General features: G+C 42.4%; 1 protein-coding gene across 3 annotated transcripts in view; it reads left to right on the top strand.

Moving 5' to 3' along the window:
- HS6ST2 (heparan sulfate 6-O-sulfotransferase 2) overlaps positions 1–25,949 on the top strand; it is a 345,969-nt gene extending 320,020 nt beyond the window's left edge. For all 3 annotated transcript variants that reach the window (XM_032757634.2, XM_032757633.2, XM_058441741.1), the window contains one exon: positions 23,852–25,949. In XM_032757634.2, coding sequence (XP_032613525.1) covers positions 23,852–24,734 — 883 coding nt within the window. In that variant the 3' untranslated portion in view covers positions 24,735–25,949. The remainder of the gene's footprint in view (positions 1–23,851) is intronic.
- The last annotated feature ends 1,940 nt before the right edge of the window (positions 25,950–27,889 follow it).

Genomic DNA, 27,889 nt, shown 5'->3' with positions numbered 1-27,889 from the left:
GGCAGTGACCGCTAAAAGAAAAAAAAAATTACAAGCACATGGTATTTACTGTTCTGCATTCTTTGAGAATTAATGTCAGTAATACTGTTGCAACATTTTTCAAAATAAAGGATGGCTTTTTCTAATTGTCTAGTTAAAAAAAAATCTAAGTCTGAATCCCCAGAGAAGAAACCTGAGTTTAAATCATTAACACCACAAATCTCTGATAATTGTGGCATGTTTGCAAGTGCCTTAATCAGGATGGTATGTCTTAGTGGCCTGTTTTAATTCGATCACACTGATTAAGCTTCTGTAAGCTAATATACGTTGCATTTCCAATTCAATTAAATGAGAATCTCCTGCCATTACTAGATACTACCAAAATGCCCTGATGGGTGAACACTAGACTTGGTATTTTCAATTGCTACCGACTTCCTGATTATATAATCTTTGTATTAAATGAAATCGATGAAAGCTCTAATTAAATTCAGCAAACTTTAAGGAGTAAATATGTTTTCCCTGTATTTTTGGCATATTTTCACCTCAAGGTGTGGAGCATGTTAGCCAGAACTCATTGATTACCTTTAGTGATAAATTTTATAGGGCTCTCTCCCCCGTATACCAATTCCTAGAACAGTCTATCCTGTTAGAAGGCACTGTAAATGTGGGTGATGAATAGGTGCTCCTCTATTATATATGTATTATAGTTGTGCCTTTTTCAGCTGTAGATAAGAGCTATCTTATGTAAATGTGATTGCTTTGTAAATGTAAATGCCTATTGGGTCATCGATCATCCTGGAGATAGAAGAAACAGAACAATGGGAGGTGTGAGAGAAACTGTCTAGGGACAGAAATGAAGAAAATTGCTAAGTGGGTAACACATTGAATCATTGGAGCTGGAGAACTTTGTGGAGGTGGCTAGGATGGAAACAACAGCTGCGAAACTACTGGAAGCCTGGCTTGTGTCTGCAGAGCCCTCCAAAAGCCTTGCTTCCTTGTGGTTCTGTGGACTGACTGCTAAATGAGAGATGGGCATCTTCAGCGTAGGTTTGAAGCAGGAAGGAACTGAAAAGAAAAGCCCAGCTTCATTGTTAGGTGAGCACTGTGGGTGCCTGTCTTTTGCCTGTGCATAACAGGTTTGGAATCTCTCAAATCCTTCCCACTCTCAACAACCCACACAAGTTGTGAGAGTACTACCTAAAAACAGCCCTTGGTGTGCCAGTCATATGCCACCCCCTGGAGGAAGAGGGTACTGAATAATACCTACTGCTGCTGGTTCCCATGCCCTAGCAGTTCTCTCAATTTTTTGGGTGGTATCAGGAGGCAAGCAGGCCCAGCAGTGAAGTCAGGAACCATCAGGGTGAGAGTGCCTCTGGAATTTTCTCACAATCTGTTAGGACGTTTTTATGGAGTCTGGTTTTCAAAACCTGCTATAAGCCAAATGTGTGACTCACAGAGTAATAAAGGCCCCTAAATCAATTTGTAAGACATCTTGAAGTTAAACAAGAAGGAAAGGCTGTTTTTGCCCCACATATTTTTTTAGGTCCTGCCTACTTCCACAAAGGATTTGAGATGACTTCCAAAGCCTCTTACTCATGCCTAAGAGTATTTAAGAACTATTTCTGAAAGTTGAATCCATGTGTACCATATAAATAGAGGAGAATGATTATATGGAAACATGAACAGATCGGGGCTCTCTCACTTTATACAATAGATCAACTCTGGGGAAGTGGTTAAATGAGGGAAGTATTTGGGGCACTTCCCTTGGTTGCTCCAGTCTTCCCTTGGTTGTCCTTTTACTTCCTTCTCCCAGCATCTGCACTCTCCAAGTATTACCTTTCCTTCCAAGCAAAACTTCCCTGTCTTGTATTCCATACCTGCAAGGAACTTTATTTACTTTCTAATAAACTCTGCTAATAAATATGAAATAGTACTAGAGGCTTAATACATATGTTGGTTGCTCTAATGTTCAAAGGAATTCCTACAATGGTAGGAGAGAGATTTGAGGCCAGAAATAATGCCATTAAGCGTTTATCCCAGCTGGGCATGGTGGCTCATGCCTGAACTCAACACTTTGGGAGGCCAAGGTGGGAGGATAATTTGAGACCAGGAGTTCAAGACAAGCCTGGGCAACATAGTGAGACCCCTATCTCTAAAAAAAATTGTTTTAAATTAGTCAGGTGTGGTGGCATGTGCCTGTAGTCATAGCCACTTGGGAACCTAAGATGCAAGCATCAGGAGTTTGAGTCTGCAGTGAGCTATGGTCACACCACTGCACTGCAGCCTGGGCAACAGAGTGAGACCTCATCTCTTAAAACAAAACAAAAAAGAAGAGAGAGAGAGAGAGATCCCTCTTATGGATTTAATAATCATATCCTGCATTGGGGCAGGGGTGGGTTGAGGTGGAAAAGGGGGTGTGAAAACCATGTTATAGAGATGGGCACCGAGACCGAGTTTTAAGGAAAGAAAAAGAGGCCAAGAAGGATCACTGAGGACCCCAAAGGCAAACTTGGCTGCTTTAGAATTTTGCTGGGGCTGAGGACTCTCTGGTTTAAAAATAAATATGAAAGCAAAGATATTAAAGGCAAAGCACAAGGATTTACAGAGAAAATGAGCAGACTGATTTTTAGTTGAAAGATGTCCACAATTTATCACTAAGTTATTGGTCCAAGCTCATATTCCATCCTATCACTGTTCTCCTGCACACTGACCTCCATACTCTAAGCAAACCAAACTCCCGGAGCTGCACATTGCCACCCCATGCCTTGGCTCATACTGTTGTCTCCAGACACATTTCCTGCTCTACCTCTTTGTCCAAATAGGACTGACTTCTCAAGGCTTCATTCCTCCTGATGTTCAACAGCTGAAGCAGCCATACCTTCCTCTGAACCTCCAGAATGGGTTTTCTGGACTTCTCTTAAGGGACGCTGTTCATCTGACTTCATCATGTGTATTCATGTCCAAGTCTTCTCTTCCCTTCAAGGCTGCAGATATCTTGGAAAGAGAGCAAGTCGTCTTTATATCTTTACTCCTCTCTTCCCATGGACTGAGCTGGCCCAGAATCTTGAAAAATAGCCAACCACTGATAAATGCTTTCTAGTTAAGAGTTCAGACTCTGGAGTCGGGAAGTTCTGGCAGCATACTTCAGCTTGTGTTTATTGCTTCACCTCTCTAAGTCTTGGTTTCCTCATCTGTAATCACCTACTTTGGAGTTGTGATTTTTTTTGGTTTTTTTTGGTTTTTTTTTTTTTGTAGATAGAGTCTCACTCTGTCACCCAGGCTGGAGTGCAGTGGCATGATCTAGGCTTACTGTAACCTCCACCTCCTGGGTTCAAGCGATTCTCCTGCCTCAGCCTCCCGAGCAGCTGTAATTACAGGCGGCCGCCGCTGCACCCAGCTAATTTTTGTATTTTTAGTAGAGACAAGGTTTCACCATATTGGCCAGGCTGATCTCGAACTCCTGACCTCAGGTGATCCACCTGCTTCAGCCTCTCAAAATACTGGGATTACAGGCGTGAGCCACCGTGCCCAGCCTGGAGTTGTGATTTTTCAATGAGATAACCCATGTAGAATGCTTAGCATGGTGCAAGACACATGGTATACATTCCACAATTATTTGCCATTGATGCCATTTTTCCCTTAAGGAAAGGTGCAGTCTTCTCTGGCTCCCTGTGGCAATAATGCAACTGAGCCATTATTCCAGAAGGAAATCACATTAGGGGGCTTTTGGGCAAGGGTTTACTAAATGCCCTGACTCACACTATGTCTACAGTGACATTTACCCCATCAAAATGCAGGGAAAGACAGGAACTGGTTTCAACTTGAATTTGATATTTCTGTGGCCCACATGCTGAATGCCACCAAAGCCTCCACTCCCTGAGCAGCAGTTTGTAGAGATGGAATAGCAGCAGTTTTTCATTTTCCAGAGTCCACTCATCCTTCCAAGAATCTCAATGCCTCATTAATTCATAATACAGTGCATAAAGATTTCATTTTTCCTGCCCACAGTGATACATTATGGAGGCAATCTGTTTTGCCACTGAAAAGTTTGCTTAGTAGAAAAATTTGGAGTTTTGACATTCAGGAAATTACAGTCATCTGTAAAACACGATTGATATGCCGAGGCTAACATTTTCATTGCACTTGCAGAGCCAGAATAACTATGATAAAATATGTGTTACCCCACACACATTTCAGGATCTTTTAGAAACATTAGTTAGCTCTGAGAACCTCCTCCCAGGGCTCCAGGACTAGAATAGCTATCCCCGTTAGTTGTTTGTTTGCCACTCACAAGGATAATATCTCCATTGACCCAACCAAGAATCAGACTGTAAGACAAAGTGATGGCTTTCCTGTACCACCAGGTTAAAGGCATGAAAGAAAGTAAAAAGAGAGAGAGATCGAGAATTCCACCCCTTTTTGGAATTGTTAACCAGCCACAAAAAGCACAGGTATAGGTTAGGTAGAACTAGAAGCTGAAGGCTTACAAAAGAGAAATTAGACTGTTCTACATCTGCCTACAATTTAAACTTGTTCTCTGTATTTTTACACCCAACTTTTTTTTTTTTTTTTTTGTCTCTTTCCACATGCAGTTTTCAGCGTTAAATGACATCAAAAGCCTAGGGCCCCGGAACTATCCACTTGTTCAAAATTTGATTTCAGAATGATAAATACAGTTGTTTTAGCTGAGAGATGTAGTTGATTTCCACTGGCATACTGAGGAAGCGGTCCATTCAGGGTCAGATTTGGCCAGGTTATGAGCACTTTTCACTTGGTCCTCATGCATTGGGACCCATGTGAAGTGCATAGACAAAGTCTGTGGTTCCAAGGCAAATGACAGGTACCACTGCCTTTGACTTTGGAAGTGGCTTAGAGTGAACCCTATTCAGCCCTGGGACAGCTTCTTCAGGCACTGAGAAACACATTCTGCCCAAAGTGTGTAAGTCTGACTCATGAATCAAGCAGTTTTTAGAGGTGTCATTGAAGTCCTGCATGTAACCCTATGCAAACAATTATTGCCAGTGCTCACTGACCTTATACTATGTGTCAAACACAATTCTAAGTATTAATTCATTTAGTTATTACAGCCACTCTATGAGGCAAGTGATAGAATTATCATCTTCACTTTATGAAGAAACTGAAGCACAGAGTCTGAGCATCTCTCTCAAAGTCACACAGCTATCTCATAAGAGGTAGAGCTGGATTCAAATCCTCAACAGAATGGCTGCAGAGCTCATGCTCATGACCTATATTATATTGCCTTGCATAAAGAAATTTTATAAAAGCCCTTTGTTGTCAGACATGCTGCCTCGATTCTCTTGCAAGTGCCCCATGCCCATGGTAGGAAGGCTTTCTTGTCCTCCTGAAACACTTGGCCAAACTTCACTCTCCTCCTGTCCCATGGTTAAGGCTCTTGCATCCAACAGCTTGGCTTCATTCATTTCCTACCAGTGTTTGCACAGATGCTAGAGGAGCAAGAATAAAGCCAATGGGTATAGGGAGGAGAGGAGATGGATGCCAAAGACACAGTTGGGCAAAGACCATGCCTGCCTAGGAGTTTTGGGACTCTCCAGCAGGGGAATAAGGGGAAAAGTGATTTCCCAGAGGCATGTTGAGGATACACTTGCTTGTCCCCAGGCTGAAGCTTTGGGGGTACCCATATTGAGCTTTCTCTCCTGCTGCTCACCTCTGGGCCTTATTTCAGCTGATTTGGCCACTGACAAGGGAAACTGAGAGACAGTGGAGCAGAGGACTCATCAGAATACAATGAGGGGACATAGAGGCTAGAGGGGTGGAGAAGATAGAAGGAGAGAAAGGGGAGTTATGGCGTCAGGACAGGAAAAAAAGATGAAGAGAGAATGGCAAAACAACCAGGAGGAGGAGGAAGTCACTGAAAAAGAAGAGGGGATTCACACAGCATGAGGTGGGACGTGGAGGAGACTGAGAGAGGAAGGAAACTGAGGGGAAAGGCAGATGGAGATGTTCTCTCTCCTCACTTCTATGATCTCAGTCCTGTCCATATGGGCACTCTGATATGGTTTGGCTGTGTCCCCACTCAAATCTCATCTTGAATTATAGCTCCCAAAATCCCCATGTGTCATGGGAGGGACCTGGCAGGAGGTAATTGAATCACAGGGGTGGGTTTTCCATGCTGTTCTTGTGATAGTGAATAAATCTCACAAGATCTGATGGTTTTTATAAAGGGCAGTCCCCCTGTACACACTGTCTTGCCTGCTGCCATGTAAAACATGCCTTTGCTCCTCCTTTGCTTTCCACCATGACTGTGAGGTCTCCTCAGACATGTGGAACTGTGAGTCCATTAAACCTCTTTTCTTTATAAATTACCCAGTCTCAGGTATGTCTTTATCAGCAGCATGGGAATGGACTAATACACTCTCGTCACCAACAGTAGTCTTCCTTGACTGCCTGCTGGGCACCACTGAAAGGCTCTTACATTGCATGGGGTTCCAACTAGATGGCCTTGCTCTTTTCCTTCTGTGAGCTCCAGGTACACTTAGAGTTGAGGCCTGTCTTCTTGTCCTGAATTTGGACACATGACTTTTTTTTTTTTTAAGAGACAGGGTCTTGCTCTGTTATTCAGACTAGAGTGCAGAGCTGCTATCATGGCTCACTGCAGCCTCAACCTCCTGGGCTCAAGTAGTCCTCCCACTTCAGCATCCCAAGTATCAGGGACTACAGGCACACGCCACCACACCTAGCAGGAAGGATATCTTAGAGGTCATTTAGTCCCTCCCCCATGCAAATGACTGATAAGTCTTCATTGCTTTTGACCCTGTACTCCTTATCTCCTATCGTCCCCTACGCACAGGAGGCAGATTCTTAAACCGAAGGAATAAACTTTACATTTATAGATTTCTGGCCAACTGTGTTGGGGAGGGGCTGTGCTTCCCAGCACTCCTGAACTTATGCCACCTCACAAGGCTGGCCCTGGTTGCCTGTCCCATTATGGTGTTGCAGAAAGCTCTTTGCTGTCATGCAAAATACCTTTTAAAATAAAATGAACAAAGTGGCATGGGGTAGCAAAATGAGTCTGGATATCTAGACTTGGGTTTAAAACATATGTAACTTGATGACTTACTGGCTGTGTGATCTTTCACCTCTCTGTGCACTAATATCAGTGTCTATGAAATGGACTGGAACTGTCTATTTCTCAGTCATGTAGTAAGGCTCTATGAGGAAGAAGATGTGCTTTGTTAAAAATAAATATATATTTGCTATAAAAAACTTTTTAGAAGTAGAAGAGAAAGAGGATGCTGTTCCTTTCAAAAGATTTGGAATAATAGCTCTTTAATCCTTGAAAATGAACTGAGAAATATAAATACTTCTGATTATTTAAAAACCTCAAAGATGACCCGCTCATCACCTGAACTGTGCTTGGTGTGCTGAAATGCAGCAATGACAGTCTCCCAAAAATGTACCTGCCCATATTTCAACTGTCAGCACATTCTTTCCACCACGTAGAAGGTGAAGGTTGACGTGTTCTCCCTGCGTGCATTTCTAGTAACACCTTAACTCATGAATGTTAAATGGAAGGAGGTGGGATGGGGAACAACAGGACTTCAAAAATAGCCCTGAGGAAATCAAATCTTGTTTTAACTTAGTGTGTTCACGACCGATTCATGGCTCTGAAAAAAAGTGTTTGATCAAAACTGTCACCAAAAGACCTCATTCTAAATTCCTTTACTTTCTTTGAGCAGAAAGGAATAGGTTTCCTGATTATGACTATTGAAGCAGCCTTTACCTGTGTACAATAGCTGGTCTCCTATATTCTGTGATTTTTGGATGACCTCCTGCCCCATAGAACTTGGCCTACTGCTGCCTGAAATTCTACCATAAGAGGGCAATGCTATGGGCATTGCATTGCCCCTTTAAAATGGAAATGCTTCTGGTGGTGCTAAATACATGACACTTTGACGAAATGAGTTTTTCTAATGACATTCCTTCTAGGTCTCAGATTTTGAACAGACTAAGCCCAGAGAGAGAGTCCAGTGGGGGAAAGGCTGGAAGAAGGGGGAGGTGTAGGAGGAGGAATGGAGAAGCTTGGAGGGCCGAGGTCTCGCAGCTACAACAAAGGACCAAAGAAATAGTAACTAAGGGTGGGATTTCAGGCCTCAGTGGGGAACATTTGGAGGAGAAGGGGCCTCCTTTACCCTTACAAGTTGTATTGTGGATGCAGCAGTCTCTCCTGGCTGGGGAAATACCAACATGGGGACCTGAGGCACTGCACCAGCCAGAGGTGGAGTCATTTTGGGACTTGTTTCAGGGCCTGTGTAGTTTAGGGGACAATGCCCTTTGTTTCTGATTGGTGGGAGGAGAAACTGATGTGCAGTGGGATGGGAGAGGATAAAATGGAGCATCCTGGGTGATTTCAAGGCTTCATGCTAGAAGGCTCATCAATTAATCCACCAGTCTGAGTTCCCGTAAAGTGCTGGGCCCTGTGTTGAGAGACAGGAGAGATATCAAATAGTTTGGCTCTTAAGGAATGTCTAGCCTGGTTTGCAAGACAAAATAAGAGAAATGGAGTATGCAGCCATTTATTTGAGGCTTAATGTGCAATAGAGAAAACATGGGGGAAACACTGAATTGGGAGTTAGGAAACCTGGGCTCTGGTCCTAGACCCATTGCTGACCAACTATATATCCTTGGGAAAGTTGCCTCCTTTGTTTGAGGTTCAGTTTCCTCATCTGTAAAATGAGAATTTTATATCTTGTCCTGTATACTTCATAGGATTGAGTGAGAAACTAACGTTATAAAAACAGTGGAAACCTTTTCAAATTTCTGATTGTTATTAATCAGCCCTCCCTCCCTCACTCCTATCTTCCCACCTTCCCTTTTTCAGTCCTTCCCTCCTTCCCTCCCTCCCCTCTTTCTTCCTCCCTTCCTTCCCTCTTTCTGTCCTTTTCTCTCTCCCTCCCTCCTTCCCATCTTCCTTCTTTCCTTCCTTCCTTCTCTCAGGCACTGATATCAATGAATTTTCTTCAGATGACTTTTCTGAAAAACTATTTTGAGAAGGGCAATGTCGTTTAGAGTAATTATCTCTGGCCTTAAATCCACTTTGCAGTGAGTCACTATTTCTGAGAATTAAGCTCAATTCCAGGCAAAAAAGCCCAAGCCAGGAGGGAAAGCTCTGTAGGTGGCTCACGCAGCACGCAAGCAGATCTCTGTTCTCATTGACATGTCCTCACAGTAAATGATGACTTGAAGAATCCCAGGGAGGTTCTGCCCTCTAGCATTTGCCTTAGTTGGAAAGTCGGGGTCAGACATCTGTCTTAATGTGAGCATTGACTTTGAGCCCTTTTTTATGGGTTTAAAGTCTTGCAGTAAAGAATAAGTGAACATCAACCAAATAGAGGGGTTGCCTTTGCCTAAAGCTGATTCCTGTTTGTTGGTCATCTTAAGGATGATATTCAGGAAAGTGAACAAGGACTCGGAGACTTGGTTTTGGGTCCCTTCTGTGCCATAAACTGGCCAAATGACCCTAGACGAGTCCCTATCCTTCACCTCTGGGCTTTAGCATTCTCATTGCTAAAGTGATTGGAGCAGGTAACCTCTGAGAGGTCTGCCAAACCATCTACTCTGTGAAAAATATGAGTTTGTCACTTTCATCTGTGAGTGGCTCTCATTGGTTCCATTCACAGGAACCTTGCCCTTCATCGGGTGGCCAGTTTCCACACATGGGACATGGCTGTTACTCAACAAGAGAGTAATCCAGAGCTCATTGTGTGCATGGAAGGAGGTGTGGAACACTCTCAGGCTCCCCCTTGGTTGAACTGCCCCCAACCATGATGAGTAAAATGGCCCCACCCCTTTTCAATGAAGTAAGATCCCGTTTTGCACAAGATGAGGTTTGTAAAGTGCCACTTTAAAAAAAAAAAAGATTCTATTCTGTCAAAAATTATGGAATGTTCATGATTTCATCAAAGTAGAGCCATGGCTTATATTTTACAACATGCATAGCTGTCTAATTTCACATACCGTTTTTCTATTCTGTCACATTTTGGACAAAAATGTCTTTTCTCTAGGATTCAGGACATTGCAGTGTGACATAAAATTGCAATCTAGAGAAACACACTGTGCGTGGAGAAGGGATGATGAGGGCAACTGCCCCCTGACTCCCCAGTACTAGGCCACTGATTTCAGGGAAGGTCTCCTTTTTGCCTTAAAGGGGAAACACAGTTGTCCAAAGTCTCTATGCCATGAAAAAGAAACCTCTGATGCACAAAACTTACAGAATGCTTGTCAATTTCAGCACTAACATAACCTTCAAAATAATTCCTTCTGCTCAATCAGGATCTTCATGTCTTCAGTCCTCCTTCCTGTACTTGCCCTAGTGTGACATCACATTCCTTAGCTAGAGAGGAGGGATGGGGGATGGATGAGTTTTTTTCACCACCCAGTATTATCATTGTAAAGAAACAAGGCTGTGCCTATTACTGTATATAATGCTTATTTCCCCACACATGTAGCCCAGCCATGTTATTCAGTAATTATGCCTTTTGCAGCTTGAATATCTGAAGGAAAAACTTTCCCAGGTGAAAGGAGGCATGACCCTGCCAGCCCTTGAAATTCTGAATGGCTCCAATTCTTTACAGTTCAAATGGTTAAAAAGTTCTGTTCCCCCACATCCCCCAGAAAAAGCCAGGGTTTGCACTTCATATCTCTCAGCATCTTGAAGCAATATTAGAGCTCATTAAAATCAACCCAGGGCTCAAGAAGGGAAGCCTTCATTTAGGGGGAAAACTTTTCCCCTGTGCTGCTCTGGAAAATAGCACAATGCTGAGAGCAGGCATTTTTCCTGACTAGGTTTCCTCTAACGATTTCTGCAAAGCACAGTTAGGGTACCTGCCTCCCAGACAGCACATGTCCAGCAGGCCCAGGTGAATGCATGGGACTGGCTATCACCAGCTCAAAATTGCCTTAATATTTATTGACGGCCTATCATGTGAAAAAGTCCTCTTACTTGATTTCTTCTCTCTGTGGAGGTCCCTAAAGAAATGATTCTGTGTATCTCTGGATTTCTCACCATCTAGAGACGTGGAAAGGGAGCTGGCTATCTGGTTTCGGGATCTGTGGAATAGGAAGTATGGTCTAAAATGGTAGCCAGCTATACCCCTGCCCCCGGGCCCCTCAGCTCTAAAATGCTCAGATCCCAGCCCTATGGTTCTGTAAGGGGCCCACAAAAAACACAGAATTGGATCCCTCATTTCACATCCCAGCATATCCAACTGCCTCCTACTCAAATGTCCTGCTGCATTCAGGCCAGTTGTGCTCCTGGCGTGTGACTCCTGAGGCTGTGCTCAGGCACAAATGAGAATGAACAGCCCAGTGGGTGAGAGCACACACACTGGAGGCTCAGACACATCCGTCAGTGAGGACACAAAGACCAAATATAAATACCAAATTTTATCTTCATAAAGACTGTATGGTTTTCATGCATTGTAAATGAGAAAAGTAGAAGCACAGAGAGGTTAAGTTATTTGCCCAAGATGACGCAGCTAGTAACTGCCAGAACTGGAATTTGAACACAGGCAGTCTGGCTGTAGATCAGCATTGTCAAATAGAAATACAATGCAATGGATGCACCTGGAGGTGATAAACGTAAGTGAATTAATGCAGGAACAGAAAACCAAATATTGCTGGGTGTGGTGGCTCATGCCTGTAATCCCAACACTTGGGGAGGTCAAGGCAGGCAGATCACTTGAGATGGTCAGGAGTTTGAGACCAGCCTGGCCAACATGGTGAAACCTCATCTCTACTAAAAATACAAAAATCAGCTGGGCATTGTGGTGTATGCCTGTAATCTCAGCTACTCGGGAGGCTAAGGCAGGAGAATCACTTAAACCTGGGAGGTGGAGGTTGCAGTGAGCTGAGATCGCACCACTTCACTCCAGCCTAGGAGACAGAGCGAGACTGCATCTCCAAAAACAAACAAACAAAACCAAAAATCCAAGTATTTCATGTTCTCGCTTATAAGTGGGAGCTAAACATTGAGCACACATGAACACAAACAGGGGAACAGTAGACACCACGGACTACTTGGTTGGGTGAGGAAGGGGCTGTGGGTTGAAAAACTACCTATTGGGAATTGTGCTCACCACCTGAGTGATGGGATACATACCCCAAACCTCAGCATCATGCAATATATCCATATAACAGGCCTGCACATGTACCCCTGTATTCGAAATAAAAGTTGAAGTTCAAAAAAAGAAATATGATGCAAGTCACCTATGTAATTTTAAATTTTATAGTATCCACATTAAAAATGGGATTTTAATTTTAATAATATATTTTATTTAACCCAATATATCCACATTATTATTTCAACATGTAATCAGTATAAATAATAATTAATTCATGAGCTATTTTCTCTACCCCTAAGTCTTGGAAATCTTAGTATGCTTGAAAACTTAAAGCACTTCTTAGTTCAGACTAGCCACATTGCAAGAGCTCAGTAGTCACATGTTGCTGATGACTACCATATTGGACAGTGCAGCTCTAGAACAAGCCCTTTTCATGACATACACTGTGACTAAAATGAAGGCATTAACACCTATTTGATAGGTTTTCCAAAAAAGCTTCTAGCCTAGTGTCTGACATACTGTAGGCACCCATTAAATCAAAACATTTATTAGTTTCCTGTCTGTTTTGCTCTTTGCTGATGTCAGAATGCCGTCCACCCACCCCACCACCATAGACGCACCTAGTCAAATCCTTTTTGTCCTTCAGAATCCATCATATTCCTCCTCTTCTGTGAAGCCTTCCTTGATGACCATAATACAGTCAACTCTCTTCTCCCAACTCATTTCTCACTTAATCCTGTATGACACAATTAGCACTGAACTATACTGTGCCTCTATCTGCCCCTTCCCCCACTGAATAGTAGTCCTATGTCTCCAATTCTAAGCCCTTTGAAAGCTGGCACCCATATACATGCAACTTCCTCACCATGCCTACAGCTCTAATTATGGCGACTTCTAGGTCACTCAGAGTTGATACAGTGTTCATGGATTGATTAAACATTTGTCTTGCAACCCAAGGCCCAGCCCCTCACCTCCAGGGCTAAAAGGGCACTATGTACCCTCTTTGCACATGCCTGTTTCTGGATTGAGTGTCATGAAAGTACCAGTTTTATTACTTTTTAGTTAAGACCTGAAACATGCAGGGTTTTATGTGGATGTACTAGTCAATCAAAAGGCAGGACCAAAGCAATGGATTCCTGGGACAAGAGGCACTAGGGATGTTTATCTGAAGAGCAAACCATGGTAGTCCCAGTGGGGACACTTAGAAATTTCCCCAACCTCCTCCCGTCCACTGTGGCATGGAGCTTATGATTCTTCCCCTCTGTGCACTCTTGTTTCAGGGTTGGGAGAAGGAAGAGAAGCAACCCCTAGCTCTGGCAGTTCCAGATGCCAATCCTCAAGGGATGGCAATTTGACAGAAGATGTCACATAGAAACACTCAGTAAGCTGAGAAGTTCCATATGGGGAGGGAGGAGTTCCTAGAAGGAAAGTCAGGCAGGAAGCTTGAGTGTGTTAATCAGTGGCAGATCTGGTCTCCATGTGACTTGGGCAGATCATATCCCTTCATGGGACCCCAATCCCCTAATCTGCATGCTGTAGGGTTTTTTCATAAAAGTTTCTTCCACCTCAAAAATATACTGACTATTAATGAACTAAGACTCACAAAATAATTTTACAATGCAAAAAATTGGGAGAAAGGCAGTGTAACCTACAAAATTTTTCATTATGCCAAACAATTGGATGGATTCTGGGTAAAGGCCTGCAACTATGGGTCATAAAGTTTGGAATTTCACATCTTGTTAAAGAACTCAGCTTTCTCACTATTTGCAAAAGCCCTTAGATTTATGTACTTTGAAATCTACTGGGCTTTGGGAAAGAGGAGAGTGATTTCTTTTAAAAAGAAGTAAATATCACCAGGACTGATTGTGTGAAGAATTCCACCTTGAGTTTGAATTCAAAGGCATTAGAAATCTTCTTTATTTTCAACAAAGGAAAAAAAAATTTCTGCTTTGTTAAAGAAAAAGAATCGCATAGAAAAATATCCTTCTGTTTAATGAAAGCCCATTTGTGCTCCTTTGAGCACGCCCCACAATACACACAGATGGGCTTACTTTTAGTTAATCAGAGGAAAAGAATCAATGAATGAAGGTGTTACTTTATATACACAGAACTGTTCCTTTGGGTGAGGTGTGAAGAAGAGCAGAAAACTCCTGCAAGGAGAACTAATAGCATGTTTGGTGGGTGCAAGACCTTCAGCCTCTTCAGATTTCGTTTTGTGTCTGGTAGATCTTGTGTCTAATAAGTCTTTCTTGTCTCATAGATCACTGTGCTCCCAAGAGTTTACCTTGTTCCCCACCTCCCGTGGGTAGCCCAGAAAGTCTGGCTAAGTCAGCAGCCCACAGCATGAACTTGAAGGGGAAAGGAAGAGGTTCAGTATCCAGATCATTTAGGTCTTTCTAGTGTTGTGAAGACAATTAAATGAAGTCATGTGTCACACTGCTCTATGTAATCCACTGTCTGCAAATGCAACAGCTCACTCTTCTCACTAGGTAAAGCATGACTACTAAGCCACAAAACTGTTGTGACAAATGTGCCAAAAACAACACATCTACAGGCACGTCTGTCTGCTTCAAAGTAGTCCCCTTGTGAAGTCCCACACTTCTTTTATGAGACTGCTGCCACTGCTGATCACAGCATTTATTAAACTCCTATTCGGGGACTACTAATATGAGCTACACAAGAAAAGTACTTAAAACAGCACCTCCAGGGCTTAAGGGGTACAGCTCCATCAGAAGCATGTTTGCCTTTGATTCAATTTACCGTACTTTTATTTAGTTTGTGCTCACATATTAATGTTGTTTGATTTGAATGCCTTCCTCCTTGCTTTGACCCAGTCATTTACATGCAATGGGAGGATCCATGTGGTTGCTTTAGACTTCATTAGCCGAGGAACGAGACCAGACCTTCAACATTAATGACTCAGTGTCATATACAACCTCGCAACTATTGGCAGAGTTTACTTAGGACCACCAACCACAGTTCTTTTTCTACCACTCATTGTTTCTCCAAGAACAAGATGTGCAAAGGCTGAACTTTTATATATATCTATATATCTATATATATCTATATATATATCTATATATCTATATATAGATATATAGATATATAGATATATATCTATATATCTATATATATATCTATATATCTATATATATATATATGCTACAGGTATAATAGAATGTTCACTCCTATTGATTTGGGATAAGAATTTCCTTTCTTAAATTAACTTTTTATTGATCACTCCTATGACCTTAACTGCTACGGGTTTTCTGGCCGCCTTCTATTAAAAATTGTCTTTCATATTTATTTCCCCTTTGAGTAGTGCAGGGAAAAACCTTATCATGGCCTTTCGTGAACCAGTAGCCTCAAAGGAAAGTAAATGTTTACAGCATGATCCTCAGAACTTTGCTCAGGCAACATTCCCTGGACTTTCCCTTGATGGAAATGGGTGCCCCCAGGGTTTCTCCAAGGAGTAGAGAGAAGATAGGGCCTGCACTTGGGGGCACAGTTGGCTTGTCTACACTCTAGATACTACCTGGGATTTCTGAGAGACTTCTGATCTCTGAAGCCACATGCCTAGGACAATGATTCTCAAACTCAAGTGTGTGTATATAAGAATTTCTGGGTGGGCTTCCCAAAATGCAGATTGGCAAGCCCCAGCCTCTGAGTTTCAGATTCAGTGAATGGACCTGAGAGTGCGCATTTCTAACAAGTTCCTAAATGATGCTGATGCTGATTGTTCTGGGCTCACACTTTAGGAACAACTTTTTCAGTTTACTCATAGAATCAGAAGTCCTGGGCTTGTGCCCTAGCACCAGGATGGAAAGAATACCATTTCTAGAGTGAGAGAGACCTGGATTGAAGCCTGAACACACCTACTTAACTTGAGGCGTGACCCAGAGTTACATCATCTCTGAGTCTCAGTTTCTTCATTCTGGAAAAGGGAATAATAATATATGATTCACAGGATTGTTGGGAGTTAATGTATAAGTGTCAGGCACAGAGTACTCCCAGCTCCTGGCTATGTAGTTGGTGTAAGAAAGTGTCCTCTTTGAGCAGCCAAATGTTTACCTTTCATGGGGGTTAGTGAGTTCTTTCAGGCCTGGTTGAGTGTGCCATCCTAGGTAACTAGCAGACACAAAGAGGGTCTGCTAAAATAACAGGCCTTCAGCCCAGAAATAGTTCTCTCAGGTAGATTGATTCTCAAGGGCTATTGGCAAGGTGTGATCTGGGGACAAGTCCTTGCCTGTCTCTCTCTGGGCTTCAGTATCCCCACCTTTAAAGTGAAGCGTTTGACCTAAATGATTTACTGTCTCAAAGGTTTCCTCCTGTTCTGACGAGTGTAGGATTCTGTGACTTAGAACTTGTGCACTTATTTCAGAATGGTCTATTAAAAGGAGAATAAAAAATAAGATTCTTGTTTTTAACCGTTTAGTTATTTTTAACGTCCTTAAACTTTCCAGCCTTCTTTTAAACTGGGATACTGCACAAAAAGTCAGGGACAACAGCTAAATATAACTAAATCTCCTTCACTGCTACATCTCCTTAAAATGTTCCATTACAGGTATAAAATGGTATATCTGTTATTTCATAGTGACATCTAGTGGCTTTTCCTTATCAAAGAATAAGATACACATTTTCCCATTTGCTCATCATAAGCTCTGCTGCTTCTCCTGCAGAAATTCATTCAACAATCTTTTATTAATTGCTTACTTTATGTCAAACATTGTGCTAGGCCCTGAGGATAGACACATGGTTCTTACCCTCCCAGAGCTCATAGTCCAGTGGAAGAGGCAGAAAAATCGCTTGACAATCCCAGCACATTGTGATACATGTTACAATGGGAGAACACTAGGGCGTCTGGAGCAGAGAAGGGGGTGCTTAACTCCGTCCAGGGAGGTCAAGGAAGGTTTCGCGGAGGAGACAGTCTTTGAGTTGAGTTTTGAAAGACTGTTCCAGGTAACCTACAAAGGATAAATAGAAGCCATTCAAAAGAGTGGGCACTCCATATACAGAGGCAAAGCACCTGTGGAGTCACTGCCTGGGACTTTGATTTGGAAAATTCAGCATATAGGGTATAGAGCAAGGTTTCTCAACCTTGGCATTACTGGCATCTGAGGCAGGGTATTTCTTTGTTGTAGGGGGACTGTGCATAATAGGATGTTTAGCAGCATCCCTGGACTTGACTTACTAGATACAAGTACCAACCCCCTCCCCAAGTCATTACAACCAAAATATCCCCAGATATTGCCAAGTGGCCCAGAGTTGGGGGTTTGGGGAGTGGAGATGGAAGATCACTCACAATTGAGAAAGACTTGTATAGAGGGAGCTCACTTGAGAAGGCTGGACAGAAAGAAAGGTGGTTGCCGGGTTCCACAAGGCTGTCTGTAGCATGTGGAGGAGCTTGACCTTCATGTCATAGTTGATAGAGAGCCATTGGGAGGGCTTAATTAGGGAATGACAGGTCAGTTATGTGCCATCTGGGGGTGTGGAAGTGGCATGGGACTGGAGACCTGAAGGGTAGGACAGGATGCTACTGCAGTGTTTTAGTAGAGAAGTGATGAAGGCCTGACCCCAGGCAGTGGTGCAAAGGATGGATTTCAGAGCTATTAGAAACTAGAAAGGACTTAAGGGAATGTTTAGCTCTTAGTAGTGAGGGGAGATTAGAGGAGGAGTCAAGGATGGCCCTTTGGTTTTTTGCTTGGACAACTCTTTCATTTGTTGCTATTATTTCGACAATTGCTTATCAGTGACAGGAAAAAGTTGGCCTAAACTTGTAGACACAAAGCAGGTTCACTGTGCATTGTTTATAAACTTATATGGGTTTGGTGAGACAGAACACACTCATAAGCAACAAGTTACATGAAGTGGGTTTATTACTTACAGATAGGCAGCAAACCTAGGATCCATTGTGAGATAGTTTCCCAAGACTCAAGAAAGCTGCCTGGGTGAATGAGTCTCGATTAAGCATACCTCACTTGCACCATAGCTGAGGGACCCCAAAAGGCAGCATTTCCTGAGTTATATACCTCAGGGGCCATGTGACTCGTTTAGCAAAGCTTTGAAGGACATCCTGCTTCCAAGAGAGGGAGGAACAAAGGCTGGGCTGTCCCAGGCAGTTCCCCCCTATGTCAAGATGTTAGATTCTCCAGGAAGGACTGGAACAAGGCTCTTGCTGTTTCAGGCAGTTCCTCCCTATCTCAGGATACTGCACTCCCAGCACATTCTACAGTTATTCTTAAGAATGACAAGCAAGAACGAGGGGAGTATTGTGTTGGTCCAAGGCCACCCAGAGAACTGTCCTTCAGAAGAAGGTGGTAAACCTTTAACTGTGTAGTGCCTGTAAAGGCACCATGGGCATACAGAAGCACCAATCAGCCATTCAATTAACCCATGTAACCCAATGGGGAGTCATGGCTCCAATTTAAAAATGTGACACCTTGTCATTTTAACTAGGTGATACATTTGGTCACAAGAAAGTCCTGTCCAACTACTACTAAGTGAAACAGGCGGAGTATGACTTTCCTGGGGCTGAACTGGCCTCATTCAGTTAAAATTAAGTCAGTCCATTCAGCAGCACCCTTCAGTTTCATGTCAACCTGAAGAAAGATTTCCAGCAACTATCAGAGAGTTGCTCTCACCTGCATCGTACTCTGTTTTGGTCAATGCCCGAATCCAGGCATTGCCAACAGGAACAGGAAAGTATGGTGAAGATATTGGGGGATATAATCAGAATGTAGATGTCTTTTGACAGGCTTAGATTTCCTCCATCAAGAAGAGATTAAACAGGGCCACAAATACACTGCATCAGTTCCTGACAATATAGATTGAGTTCCAGCATGGCATATATGTGAAAGAATGAAACAATTGAGCTTACTGTGTATCAGTGGTGTGATGTGGCTGCCAAAATGGTCCATGCGATCTGAGGCCACATGAAGAGAAATGGTGTCAAGAATGAGGAAGGTGATAGGCTGTTCCTTCTTGTTGCTTGTCAGATCATGCTTAGAGGGCCACGTTCCAATAAAGTGGAATGCACTTGCAGGCAGACAACAGGATAGTGGGGCCTTGAAGCTATATAGAGAATAGTTGAAGACCATTTTTAGCATAAAGAAGAGAAGCCTTGGGGTAAATGCTGTCTTCGAATATCTGAAGCCACACAAGTGGAATTTTAAAAAGGTCCCTAAATAGACCATGATGGTCTGGAAATTACCACTTTGTGCTGACCACTCCGTATCTTATCTTCAGCCCAGGTTGCTCACTGAGTGCTAGATCTGTTCATTCAACCCTACTCAGATGTCTCGCAGGCACCTCAGACCTTCCTCCAGAGCCCTAGGAGGCATCCTTAACTCCTCCTCCTCTTTCTCCCCTGAATCCCTTTTGTCACTTTTATCTGCTAAATATTTCTCTAGTCTGCTCCTCCTTCTCTTTTGCCTTGTCTTCTGCAGTGACCTCTTAACTAACTTCATTAATTTCATCTTCATATACATAATGACCTTTCTAAAACACAGACCTCATCATGTCATTCCCGTGCTTAAAGCCCTTCAAAGCCTCTCTGTTGCCTGCAGAATTAACTTTGAATGCTTTAATATGGCATCTGTGGTCTTTCACAACCAGGTCCTGGGCTCCCTCTCCATCTTCAATTCCTGCTACTACTCCTTCACTCCCCGGGAGGCTTTTTGATGCACGTTTCTCTTGCATAATAGGCTGGTTTATGCCTGTGTGCGTCTGCTCATGCTGATCCTTCTGTCTCATACTCCTTTCCTCTCTCCTTGACTCATATATATTTTTTTGAGATGGAGTCTCACTCTGTCACCCCGGCTGGAGTGCAGTGGTGATATCATGGCACACTGCAGCTTCTACCTCCTAGGCTCAAGTGATCCTCTCACCTCAGCCTCCCAAGTAGCTGAGACTACAGGTGTGCACCACCACGCCCACTAATTTTTCTATTTTTTTGCAGAGACAGGGTTTCACCATGTTGTTCAGGCTGGTCTCGAACTACTGGGTTCAAGTGATCTGCCCGCCTTGACCTCCCAAAGTGCTGGAATTACAGGTGTGAGCCACCGTGCCCAGTTGCCTCATCTAATTCTTGTTTTTCAAAATAAAGCTGCAGAAACCCTTGTCTTATCTTTAGTCTAGGTTAGAAATCAGTGTGAGGTGTTTTTTTTTTTTATCATACCCTGCACTTGCTCCAAGCATTCATGGCACACACAATTGAAACACTTTCCCCGGGTTTCCATGTCTTATCCCTGTCTGTATCCCCAGTGCGTGCCATAGTACCAGGCACACATTAGGTGCCAAGACTAAGCAAGTCTTGACCTGACCTGACCACTGAGGGAAAACTGGCCATGTCTCTGTTTGCCCCCCACCCCAGCCACATTCCCCATCGTGCTTCTCTGATATTGCCCTAAAAGCTCTTCCTTAGATACAATGAGCATCCTGGATTCTTTTTCTGACATAACCTCTAAGGTGTTATCTTTACCTGCCTTCCTACTTCCAACACACCATGCAATTCAGGAGACCCCTGGACACTGGACACCTGCCCTTCAGCAGATCTTTCTTTCTTTTTACACGTGGAGTATTTCTAAGCAGCATCAAGTGCTTTCAGTTGAGGCATTCTGGGTCCCCAAGGCTATTTGCCCTGGAAGAAGGGGGCTGTTGACACTCACTGAATCTCTGCAGGTATTGTCATCTGAGTCTAGGTGGCTGTTATCACCAAGGCAGCAGTGTGTGTATGTGTGTGCCCCTCTAACTTCTCTGCTGCAGTGAAAATCCCTACAGTGTAGACACTGAGGCTGCCTACGTTGGGCTGTCCGTATTTCTTAAGGGCACTAGGTGACCTTCAAGTTGAATGCATACTGGATCCACACACCCATAACATGAGAGACCCTCTCTGAAACTCTGTCTCTGTGTTGCCTTCTCTCTATCCATATTGGGGTAGGGGTGGTGCTTATGAAACATTGATTGTGTCATTAACCCTGGTGGTTGGGATGTATTTGCTCTGAAAGGCTAGGAACAATGTTTAGGAAGGAGAGCTGCAGACTTGCACTGTGGTGCACTCTTAATATTTACCAGAAGATGTCACTGTAGGCTTAAACCAATACAACAAGTTAGGCCAAGAGGACTTCCAGCTAAGCATGAAGGTGACTCCATTTTGGGGGGTTAGAACACCGAGCAGTCCCCATTACAATGCATGCCTGGAAAAGCTGGTTGAAAGGTTAATCCAAATGTGTCACAGGCCTTAATAAATTTCTTTTTTTTTTTTTTCCAAATAATCAGACTAATTGCCACTAAACTGTTGCCTCAGGGCTAGCATAAAGGCTCAATAAGTATGCACTGAATGGATGAGTACTAAAGCTAGGAGTGGAAGGAGGGAACCCAGGACTTTAGTAGTCATCTTTGTTGGTAAAGGCTACTGGAGAACAAAAGCTGCTACTCTTTAGCAGTGGCTCCTTATAGAAATGAATTTTAGTGGCACCAACAAGGTCAGATCCTAGGGAAAGTAGTGAGACAAGTGAAAGTGCTCTTGGCCCCTTTTCCATACTCACTCCCAGATGCTTCTCCTGTGTCCAATGCTTGTTTCTTCCTGAAAAAATATATAAAGTGATTTATTTTAAGAAAAACCTTCCTGTGATTTTTTGCAAGGCACTTGGAAGATTATCCAGAGTTTTTATGTCATGAGGCATGTCCCTAGCGCTCTCCTTCCTCTTCCCCAGGATAGTTCATCAAGTAAGCAGTTAAAGAAGTTACTGAGATTCTGCTTTATGCCAGGGATGAAGGCCAATGTACAAAGCTGGAATGGATGGGATGAGGGTTATATAGAAGAATAGGACAGAGCCCCTGTCCTTGAAAACATAGTTTAAGTGGAAATATAAACAATTAATTGTAATTCAGTATCACAAATTTTTTGGGGGGGCAGTGGGGTGGAGAGGTAGGGTCTCGCTCTATTGCCCAGGCTGAAATGCAGTGGCACAACCACAGCTCACTGCAACCTCCGTCTCCTGGGTTCAAGTGATTCTCATGCCTCAGCCTCCTGAGTAGCTAGGATTACAGGAGCGCACAACCACGCCCGGCTAATTTTTGTATTTTTAACAGATGGGGTTTCACCATGTTGTCCAGGCTGGTCTCAAACTCCTTACCTCAAGCAACCCACCCACCTCAGCCTCCCAAAGTGCTGGGATCACAGGCATGAGCCACCGTGCCCAGCCCCAGTATCACAAATATTTTAACAAAGGCTAAGTATGGAAGTGCTATGGCAACACAGAGGAAGAAATGATAACTGGCAACACAGAGTGGGGTACATTTTTTCACAGAAGAGGTGGTACTTGAACTGGTATTGAAGGATGAGTAGATTTTTCCAGCCAAAGAGGGAAGATCATGGCAGGCAGAGCAAGCACCATGTACAGGATAGAGACACAGGAGATAGATTTCAGGATGCCTGAGTTGCTGGAAGCCCCAGTTGGGAGAAACGTTTCCTCAATGGACATCAGCCAATATTCAGTCAAGCAGGTGGCTGAGCAGGTTCCCTGTGGCTCCTCATGCATGCGTAGAGAACAACCACTCCCTCAGATGGGAATGAATATTTCAGAAAAGTTGCAAGCCATTCTCCGGGTTTCGTTTAAGACGCTAAATGCTAATATTCAATGTTTATTGTTGCTTTCCTTCCACAATATGCCCTTCTGTGGCCTCGTCCTTCATCTTCTGTACCTGAATGGTAACTCATTTCTCATGAAAAGCACAACGACACGGTTCTCTCCTTGAGTATGCCTGATTGTATCACAGACTTGATGTTTCTGGGGCGTGTGCCTACCATGTATGGTGTGAGTATATTAGCATGTGGTTTAAATGTTTGCTAGTCTGCTATTTGAGCAAAGAACTTTGTTTGAAGCCTTAAAGAGAAGACAGCCATACAGCAAAGCCTCCACACTTGCTGACATCCACGTGCCCTTTTAGCACATAAGGAAAAGGGACATTTTGAAGCTGCTGATAGAGTTAAGTTTCCTATCCTGGGAATATTATCATACGAGCAAAGGTGGAAACCAAGGTGGTAGCTTGCATACATGCCATTGGCAGCTACCATGTCTATTTCAGTCAGTGACTAACCACAGCGTTTATTGCTGGAGGCCCTGGGCTACTCTGCCTATGTCTACATTCCACTTCCATAAGTATGAGCCATAATATGACAACAGCCAGAATCAAGAGTATCATATCATACTCTCTTAATGAGTTTTTTAAAAACATAAAGATATGCAGATTAGACTGGATATTAGAAAAAAATGCTATTGCATATTTAATAAGATTAGAATTTGAACCCACTTGTCAACTCCATTTCACTCCAATAAAGCATGTGCTTCCATTGAGTCTCTATTTCATGATCACTAAATGGTTTAGAGTGGGGGGCATGAAATAAAGTGGTTGCCTAGTTAGCCAATGGTGTCATTGGGAAGATTTTGTCTTTGGTTAGAGAGGGAGAAAAAGAGGGGAAGGGGGAACGGGAGCGAAGCACGACAAGGTCGATGTCTGGAATCTAACATTTTCATACCTGTTTTAGCTGAAGTATCAGCAAATTGGTTGAAAAAAATTAGCTATCTCTAGGCTAGTGAGACTCAGAGAGGGGACTGCAGTACAGTTTACAGGACAAATACCATCAGATCCCTGTCATTTTTGCTTTGCCTTCCTTTTTGGCCAGTGAACACCACATATGCCATGTACCTCTATGACTCCACTTATTTCACCCATATCTCTGACTGTTGGTTTTTGTGCTTCATCCGTAGGAACTTCCACTACATCACCATCCTCCGAGACCCAGTGTCCCGGTACTTGAGTGAGTGGAGGCATGTCCAGAGAGGGGCAACATGGAAAGCATCCCTGCATGTCTGTGATGGAAGGCCTCCAACCTCCGAAGAGCTGCCCAGCTGCTACACTGGCGATGACTGGTCTGGCTGCCCCCTCAAAGAGTTTATGGACTGTCCCTACAATCTAGCCAACAACCGCCAGGTGCGCATGCTCTCCGACCTGACCCTGGTAGGCTGCTACAACCTCTCTGTCATGCCTGAAAAGCAAAGAAACAAGGTCCTTCTGGAAAGTGCCAAATCAAATCTGAAGCACATGGCGTTCTTCGGCCTCACTGAGTTTCAGCGGAAGACCCAATATCTGTTTGAGAAAACCTTCAACATGAACTTTATTTCGCCATTTACCCAGTATAATACCACTAGGGCCTCTAGTGTAGAGATCAATGAGGAAATTCAAAAGCGCATTGAGGGACTGAATTTTCTGGATATGGAGTTGTACAGTTATGCCAAAGACCTCTTTTTGCAGAGGTATCAGTTTATGAGGCAGAAAGAGCATCAGGAGGCCAGGCGAAAGCGTCAGGAACAACGCAAATTTCTGAAGGGAAGGCTCCTTCAGACCCATTTCCAGAGCCAGGGTCAGGGCCAGAGCCAGAATCCGAATCCGAATCAGAGTCAGAACCCAAATCCGAATGCCAATCAGAACCTGACTCAGAATCTGACGCAGAATCTGATGCAGAATCTGACTCAGGGTTCGAGCCAGAAGGAGAACCGGGAAAGCCTGAAGCAGAACTCAGGCAAGGAGCAGAATGATAACACCAGCAATGGCACCAACGACTACATAGGCAGTGTAGAGAAATGGCGTTAAATGGCTCAAAAAGGCCTGTACATACTTCTCCCAAAGCGCCACTGAAAAGATGGCATAGCTTAAAAGATGAAAGTGTCCAAACACATCCTGCTTCCTTCACTGGGGAAGTTAAAAAAAAAAGTTTAGATGTTGCCTTTACAGTTGCCTTTCAATTCAGTGTTATACTGTGCGTAGGTAAAACAAAACTCAATATGGAATTAAATTGTCTTTTTGGGGTTGGACTATTTATGAAATCTGAAAGCCAAACCAGACTCACCAGAAATTGCTGTTTAGATATTTTAAGAAGTTCTTAAATTAGTCATGGAGACAAAATGAAAACATAAAATGTGACCATTTAACTCATGGCTAAGAAATGGACTTTAAATTATTCATGATACACTGTTAAAACCCAATCTTGGAATCAAACATTTTTTCCAGGGGTGAGAATAAGTATAAACATAAAGCAACTAAAATGAAACATAAAACCTTTTATTTTCTTCTGATTTTAACAAGGAATCTATTTAAATAGAATAATAACTGATGGTGAATCTTACCGAGCTGTAGAAAATAAAAAATTCCTCTTCAAACATGGGTAGTTTTATGTCAAAATATTGGCTTTTCAAGAACAGGACTCATATCTTGATATTTAAGAGATGTTTAAAATTTTAAACTTTTTCTACCTTCTACTGTTTAAAGGTTTTAAACAGGGTGTATCTCACATTAAACAAAACACCTTTTTTTTTTTTTTTTTTTTTTCAAAATGAAATACCAATGTAAAGATCTAATTTCCAGGCGCTTTCAGGGCACTGTAATTTCAACAATACTGGAATCATTTTGGCGCTGCTTCTCATTCATTTTAAGGCTTCTCTGAATTGTGCTCATTCCAAATTAACCCATGTATAGAATCTTTCTTCATCATCTAAATGGTGTGTTGCTGAAGTTATTGTGGTATATAATCCTGGATTAAAGTCAGGACTTTCTTTCTGTAGAATTATTTTATCAATATTTGTGTAGTGAGGTCCTAATCAAGAAACTTGAACAGGATATTGTGTCTAAAAATATTGCTGAAGTTATTCTTGATCAGCTGGAATTTAACCTAAAATGTGAACTCTTACTTACTTTTTGTACATCTCTATTGTAATGTTTCCAGTTGGGCCAACTATTTCTAGCCCTTTAGTTCTTTTTCGTGTTGACAGATTTGTAGACAATTACAAAAGCCAAAAAAGGATAAAATAAGCATTAGGAAGGCTCGCCAGAGTTATTCAATAGCACCTTGATAATGTGGGCAAACCCTTCTACGAAGTTTTTGTTTTGAAAAGAACAAAAGTAAAAAGTTCTGTAGTGAGGTTACATATCAGGAACATATGAGTTGAGCAGAGTAATTTGGTAGTGTAAGTCGATGCAAAAATACTTCTGTGGTATCTATTACAAGCTGACCAAGATAAAAAGAAGTATGTAACCCACTGTGCTATCAAGCATCATGATTCTGGGCAGTTTTCATTTTACTATGGATTTTGCTATACTTATGCAAGGACTTACACTAACCTCCTGGCTGTAAATCAAACAAGGTGACTGAAAGTGGCATTTATGTTTTCACAAGAGACATGCTTAGAAGTGTGGCCATAAAGTCACAGCTTGTACAATCTGCTCATGTGTTTAATCTGTAGTAATATAGCCACAAACTGGACAAGAAGCTGGATATTTGGGTTTAAAATAGATTTTCTTGACTCTGAGCTTGTATCAGTATTTCTAGCTTTTGTTTTGCCTGACAGTATTGCAGTCCTGAAAATCCTGAGAGCTAAAAAACTGAAAGGAAGTTTTCCACACCTTGAAGTCACAGTGTTTTAGAGTAAAAATATTTTGTGTACAATTGTGTTTTTAAAATAGTTAGTAGATCACGATGGTATTTCAATTTTCTTTAGTTTTAATTGAAAATGTTTGCTTTTAAAACTGATAGGTATTGTTGGAAAGCAGGATGAAGCCTGAGGCAGTGGAAAGGCTTGTTACAGAAAAAACATTTTGTGTTATTGCTGTGGTGTGCATGATTTGCAAAGATTAAGTACATTTTCTCCGTCTATACTGATTATTGTATATAGAGGATGTTATAAATATACATTTTTGCCATTATGTAAATCCCATGATTTCAACTGCAAACATCTGTCCATTGGTGTAGCTTTACAAACCATTCACTGATTTTGTGTAATTTAACAATAGATATGAAATAAAGTTTAAATTACAGGCTCTGAGTAATCTCATAATTTCAAGATTTGCAGCCACTAGACATTGTGATCTCACAAACCAGAACAGAATTTTTTTCAACAAGACATTTCCTTTTTTCCTCTTGGCAGCCAGGTATGAAAATTAGATGGCCCATTCTAATCCCTCACACTAAAATGGCCTTAATTTGGGGTGATTCCTTCTGGGAGTCCATGTTCTTTATACAAGTTTGTCCAACCCACAGCCCACCAGCCACATGCGGCCCAGGATGGCTTTGAATGTGGCCCAACACAAGTTCATAAACTTTGTTAAAACATTATGATATTTATGCATAGACTTTATTTTTTAGCTCGTCTGCTATCATTAGTGTTAGTATATTTTATGTGTGGCTCAAGAAAGCCAAAAGATTGGACACTACTGGTGTAAAACAAAGTTTGCTATGCAAATGAATAGGCATATCTTTTAAGTTAAAACTTATTAAAGTAAATACTTGCATATCTAAGAGCATGTAGAAAGGAAAAATAGTGCTCTTCATTCTCCCTTCTTTCCACAGGGTAGAGTTTAAATGTAAGCATTAATGTATAGGTTTTTAAAGTCCCGAACACAAAATGTGCACATTTTTTCAAACAAACTCTTATAATTAGCACTATGGGGGAGTGGGGTATGATTTGTCCTTGCGCTTTTCCAAAGAGACTTTAAATGTCAGTCCCAAGGGATTAGAAGAAGGAAGCTACAAATTTGGTTGGAGGTATAGTTAAGTATCCTTAGCCTGTAAACTACTCATATGTACTGTATAAGTCCATTTTCATACTGCTATAAAGAACTGCCCGAGACTGGGTAATTTATAAAGGAAAGAGGTTTAATTGACTCACAGTTCTGCATGGTTGAGGAGGCCTCAGGAAACTCACAATCATGGCAGAAGGTGAAGGAAAAGCAAGGCATCTTCTTCACAAGGTGGC

This window comes from Hylobates moloch, unplaced genomic scaffold, assembly GCF_009828535.3.
Source record: "Hylobates moloch isolate HMO894 unplaced genomic scaffold, HMol_V3 SCAFFOLD_7, whole genome shotgun sequence".
Taxonomy (NCBI): Eukaryota; Metazoa; Chordata; class Mammalia; order Primates; family Hylobatidae; genus Hylobates; species Hylobates moloch.
The sequence above is the reverse complement of the archived record's forward strand: the minus strand, read 5'-3'. Positions and strand labels throughout refer to the sequence as shown.